The sequence below is a fragment of the Lissotriton helveticus genome, chromosome 4_1 (assembly GCF_964261635.1).
Source record: "Lissotriton helveticus chromosome 4_1, aLisHel1.1, whole genome shotgun sequence".
NCBI lineage: Eukaryota > Metazoa > Chordata > Amphibia > Caudata > Salamandridae > Lissotriton > Lissotriton helveticus.
The window spans coordinates 99,410,621-99,416,609 of NC_136063.1; the positions used below are offsets into that span (position 1 = coordinate 99,410,621).

At 39.8% G+C, this 5,989-nt stretch overlaps 1 protein-coding gene across 1 annotated transcript; it reads left to right on the forward strand.

Moving 5' to 3' along the window:
- The first annotated feature begins 1,603 nt into the window (after positions 1 to 1,603).
- On the forward strand, positions 1,604 to 5,421 carry LOC144828396 (uncharacterized). The gene has a single exon (XM_078686511.1). It carries the CDS (start codon positions 1,771 to 1,773, stop codon positions 4,009 to 4,011), a length of 2,241 nt encoding a protein of 746 aa, XP_078542637.1. The 5' UTR covers positions 1,604 to 1,770; the 3' UTR covers positions 4,012 to 5,421.
- Positions 5,422 to 5,989: the final 568 nt, after the last annotated feature.

Sequence of the window (5,989 nt, forward strand, 5' to 3'; positions counted from 1 at the left end):
CTTGATTACAAACAGTAAGAACAATGAGGGATGTCAGACCTCTGGTCATCTGGTTCTATAAAGCAGTTCTGAAACATTCAAGCATTCCTCTCATCCAAGTTTGGGGCACATGGGAAACAGACAGAGTGTGCGTTCAGTGACATGGAATGGCAAAATATACCATTGCCTGCCCGCGTAAAATATCCCAGATTTCACAATTCATTTATACAATTTAACATGTTAAAGATTGCCTACCTTACCCAGCAAAAAATGAACAAGATAACTCCGACCCCGCTTAAGAAAGCCCACGTGGCTATGTGATGCAAACAGGCTTCAGACTCATGCTATAGGACTGCCCTTATACAAACAGAGGCTTGTATTCTGTGGTTATTCCAGAGACCTAAAAAGGGGAAAGTGGATTTTAGATTATTGATTTGGCTTTCATAATAGGTAAGAGAGCTATTACCCTACTTTGAAAGAACCCCACACACCATTGCAGATGTAGAGAGCCTTACACTGCACAGAGGGTAAAGACTGGTATTGAGGAAGTGGCTGATGGCACAACAATAAAATTACATGTTAAAATTATTTTTACAAACACAAATTTCATAATTTAAAGCATAATCTGCTTGTAAATATAAACTATGTTTGTGTATGTAAACTATGTATGTATCTGTAACTATGCTTGTAAATGTAAACTACGTATGCTTGGAGGATGGGATACAAAGCAAAATAAAAATTAATTGGGTGAATAAGTAAAGTGAGCATGCATATGTAAGTCCCCTGAGAATTGATCAAATAGATTATTAAATGTTTTTTCATGCTAATCCTGATGTGATTAATATGGGCCCATGAATAGGTAGTGAGGGGTGTACATGTTAATATAGTGCTGCCTTTTAATGTATCTATGATGACAGTGTTTTGCAATGAATGAAATATTTTAAAAATAAAAGGTGAAGCACGCCACGAGGACTCGCAGCCCCATCATTCATATAAAGGGTACTCTCAACCCTTCACTACCCTGTCCTGTTCTCACCTGACCCAGCACAACCATTGTCTCCCATTCATATACATAAAAATGGCAACAAACAACTTGGAAAAAATAACCTGAAACAATGACCTTGCATTTTCTAGAAAAGCCACCTTTGCATCTTTTATATATGACTTAGTCAGGGCCATTGGAGTTATGCGGAAGAGGATAACCAAATTATTGAGCAGGGTTTATTAAAGTATATGGCAAGAAAATGCAAATTATGTGCGTTAATGCAGCACATTTAGTAATAGTATCAGTTCATAATTTTATAACTTTTACATGCAACACTGTTTGGACAAACGTTTCACCTTGTTAGTGCTGGTTTAATACCCTAATTCAACAATAAGTATCTGAAAGGTAAACAGTCAATCTTTGTGAAGTGCCTTCTGCTGCACTGCAGCAAGTGTTGCTGCATTTTGTTTTGTAACTGTTGATCTGTTTGAGCTAGAAACAAATGTATTTTTGTGTCAAAATCTGCAAAGGATACTTTTAACGAAATTTAAGACCTGAATATTTTTGGTGCATAAGTGAACACCAGACCCCTTTTTAACTACCAATTTACAATTGATGTTCTTCTCTTTTACAGCCTGAATGGTTGCTGATGAACAGACTTACTGTAGGATATGATACGCTAACACTGCAGCAGCACACCATCCACAGCAACTGTGGTAAAAAAGAATGGTACCACAGTAAGGAGTGTGAGGAAACACTTGAAGATCACATCTGTATACAGATCAGTTCTTTTCTGGGGCAATTGCATGCTAGCGCACAGAGTGCCAGTTAAGCTTTGCCCCCGCTTCAATAAGTTCACACATTCAAGATTTACCTCTTATCACTTGTACCAGTGTGAGGGAAAACAATCACTGTTGATGGCTTTGCTATATCAAAACATCTATACTGGGGAGAAAACACATATGGACTGCGTGGAGAGTTTCACCCAAACCTCAAATATATTCCAGCAGCAAAGGGTTCAGGCCCCAAAGAGGATGTACCAGAGTATAGAATGTGAGAGAAACATCACTTCCAAGTCATCTTTATTGAATCATCAAAAAATCCATACATGGGAGAAACCGCACCAGTGTACAGTATGTGGGAAAAGCTTCACTCAAAAGTCTGATCTGGTGAAGCATCAAAGAATCCATACTGTGGAAAAACCGTACCAGTGTATGGACTGTGGGAAAAACTTTACTAACAAGTCCTCTTTATTAAATCATCAAAGAATCCATACAGGGGAGAAACCGCACCAATGTACGGAATGTGGGAAAAGCTTCACTGAAAAGTCAGATCTGGTGAAGCATCAAAGAATCCATACTGGAGAAAAACCGTACCAGTGTATGGACTGTGGGAAAAGCTTCACTCAAAAGTCAGATCTGGGGAAGCATCAAAGAATCCATACTGGGGAAAAACCATACCAGTGTATGGACTGTGGGAAAAGCTTTACTAACCAGTCATCTTTATTAAATCATCAAAGAATCCATACTGGGGAGAAACCACACCAGTGTATGGAATGTGGGAAAAGCTTCACTGTAAAGTCAGATCTGGTGAAGCATCAAAGAATCCACACTGGTGAGAAACCATACCAGTGTACGGACTGTGGGAAAAACTTTATTAGCAAGTCATCTTTAGTAAATCATCAAAGAGTCCATACAGGAGAGAAACCGCACCAATGTACAGAATGTGAAAAAAGCTTCACTCAAAAGTCAAATCTTGTGCAGCATCAAAGAATCCATACTGGGGAAAAACCGTACCGGTGTATGGACTGTGGGAAAAGCTTCACTCAAAAGTCAGATCTGGGGAAACATCAAAGAATCCACACTGGTGAGAAACCATACCAGTGTACAGACTGTGGGAAAAGCTTCACTAACAAGTCATCTTTAGTAAATCATCAAAGAGTCCATACAGGAGAGAAACCACACCAATGTACAGTCTGTGGAAAAAGCTTCACTCAAAAGTCAAGACTGGTGCAGCATCAAAGAATCCATACTGGGGAAAAACCGTACCGGTGTATGGAGTGTGGGAAAAGCTTCATTCAAAAGTCAGATTTGGGGAAGCATCAGAGAATCCATACTGAGGAAAAACCGCACCAGTGCACAGACTGTGGGAAAAGCTACACTGAAAAGTCAGATTTGGTGAAGCATCAAACAGTCCATACTGGAGAAAAACCATACCACTGCACAGAGTGCCAGAAAACCTTCACTTATCGAAAATCCTTGTTATATCATCAAAGGATCCATAGTGGGGAGAAACCATACCAATGTAAAATGTGTGACAAGAGCTTCAGTAGGAGTGCAAATCTTTACACACATCGTAGAATACATACTGGAGAAAAACCATACAAATGTACAGAGTGTGAAAAAAGCTTCAGTCAGAGGGGTAATCTATACTCTCATCAGAGGATCCATACTGGGGAAAAACCATATCAGTGTCCAGAGTGCAAGAAAAGCTGCTCTTTTCTGTCATCTCTAGTACTGCATCTCAGAGTCCATACTGGGGAGAAACCGTATCAATGTACTGAGTGTGACAGATGCTTCATTGATAAATCAGGTTTATTACGTCATGGGAAAGTTCATGCACCGGTGAAATCACGCAAGTGTACTGAGTGTGACAAAAGCTTCAGTCTACTGTCTCATCTCCAACCACTACAGAACATTCATACCAAGGAAAAACCGCACCAATGTACAGAGTGCCAAAAAAGCTTCAGTGGAAACAATGAACTCAGCACATGTGAGATGATACATATTAAGGAGAAGCCTTATCAGTGTTCAGAGTGTGAGAAAACCTTTGCTCAAAGGTATCATCTGGTACGCCATCAGAGAATCCACACTGGGGAGAAACCATACCAGTGTACTGAGTGCACGAAAAGCTTTAGTCGATGCTCAAGTCTTTATAGGCATCAGAGAATCCATACTGGGGAGAAACCATACCAGTGTAGTTGGTGTGAGAAAACATTCAGTCAATCCTCACTTCTTTACAGGCATCAGATGATCCACACTGGATAAAAACCACTCTAGTGTACAGATTGGAAAAAAAGCTTCACTAGGACAGCTTTATTAAAACATTGCTGCATCCATACTACACCTTGTTTAATATTTTAGAAGGGCTTATGCAGTTATCAGCCCTGAGATATGGTCCGAGGATGTAGTTGGGGCACAATTCATGGTTTAAAAAGACCAGCTGCAACTTGCAATGAGCCTCAGAGTTTAGTAATGCAGAATACGAACGCAGCATTGAACTACTTAAGAAACTGCCTTATGCTCATAAGGAGATTTCTCTATCAACATACAAAACATGTATTCCTGTGAGGACGGTGCCGTTATGATATGCCGTTACGATGATTGATATATTTACAAAGACTACCTCCACATAGAACTATAGCTCCTTAGCTGTGGATGGGCAGGAGGAGTCTTACATTCCGGGAACTCCTCAAGCCAGACTGGCATAACCAGTTCACTTCCAACTTAGTTTAATGACCATATTTTTTTTAAATATATTTTTATTAACCTTTAGTTACAACACAATCAACTATTGCGGTGGATCAAGTCTTAATGACAATGTGGCACAGAAGTGATGTGAATTGGAGGTCTGCGTCTGTGAATTGGAGGTCTACATTTGTCAAAAGGATATATTTCTTTCAATAAATTCCAACCCAACAACATGGTGCCACCCCGAGAATCATCTCTATGCCATCAATACTTTTGATTTATGCAGTTCATGGCAAGATTCTTTCAATTTCGAGCCCTCCGTTCATTTCTTAACACCCTCCTGGGGTGGGCAACAGGGCATGCACAACCCACCACGTACCTCATTCCCTTTGCCCCAGATCTTAACCCACTTCCCTGGGCAGCCTCTATTGGAGTAGACAGTCTTTTCTGCTATCATACATGTGCCATATGCGCTTCCCAGTCCCTGATACACAGAGGTAACACCGCCCCCCCAACCACAAGCTATATTTAGATTGACAACGATTAATCCCAGCTTCATCCAAAGTTTCCATAAAGTCACAAAGGAGACCTTGATATCTAAAGAACATATTTTAATCTCGGGATAAGGAAAAGTTTAACCAATCCTTTATACCAGTTATTCTTAACCTGTGGTCTGGGGTCTGCTGTGGTTCTGCGAAGCCTAATCAGGGTGTCGCGAACTGCTTGTAAAATAAAATATCAACAGATTAATCTAGTGTACATCAATAAAGAAGCCAAATGCAAATTTCACAAATTTTTCAACGTTTTGCAAATGTGAAGAATTTGGAATGAATACTATGTGAAGAACCGCTGCACTCCAGGGTAAGCTAGTGTTTACACTGAGTGGGATCAGTAGTCTGGTTTATAGGTGCTTAGAAAATCACCTTCCTGGTCCAGAAGGTGCACGAATATGAAAACAGGATGAGCCTTACAGACAGTAAGGACAAATTCTAGGCACTCTGATGGGCACCGTGGTGCGTAAGATCAATAAAGTTTTGGACTCAAAGTTGAACGGAAACTTGTGATAAGTTTATTTCAGCAATCCTTGTGCAAAAATAGTAGTCATTTGATCACGAATTCAATGTATCATCATCATATTATAGTCATATGATCCAATGAATATAAATATTTGCATGTCTTTTGAAGTTATACATTCAAAGCTGTCCCCGATGCATTTCGTCTTCCGGGTTCTCGAATTTGAGCTCGGTATTCACTCGGATTACTTTGCGGAATGGGTCTAACCTTTGGTATATTCGATTCCCCCTGAAGAAGTGCATCTCAGCACGAAATGCATCGGGGACAGCTTTGAATGTATAACTTCAAAAGACATGCAAATATTTATATTCATTGGATCATATGACTATAATATGATGATGATACATTGAATTCGTGATCAAATGACTACTATTTTTGCACAAGGATTGCTGAAATAAACTTATCACAAGTTTCCGTTCAACTTTGAGTCCAAAACTTTATTGATCTTACGCACCACGGTGCCCATCAGAGTGAATTTGGA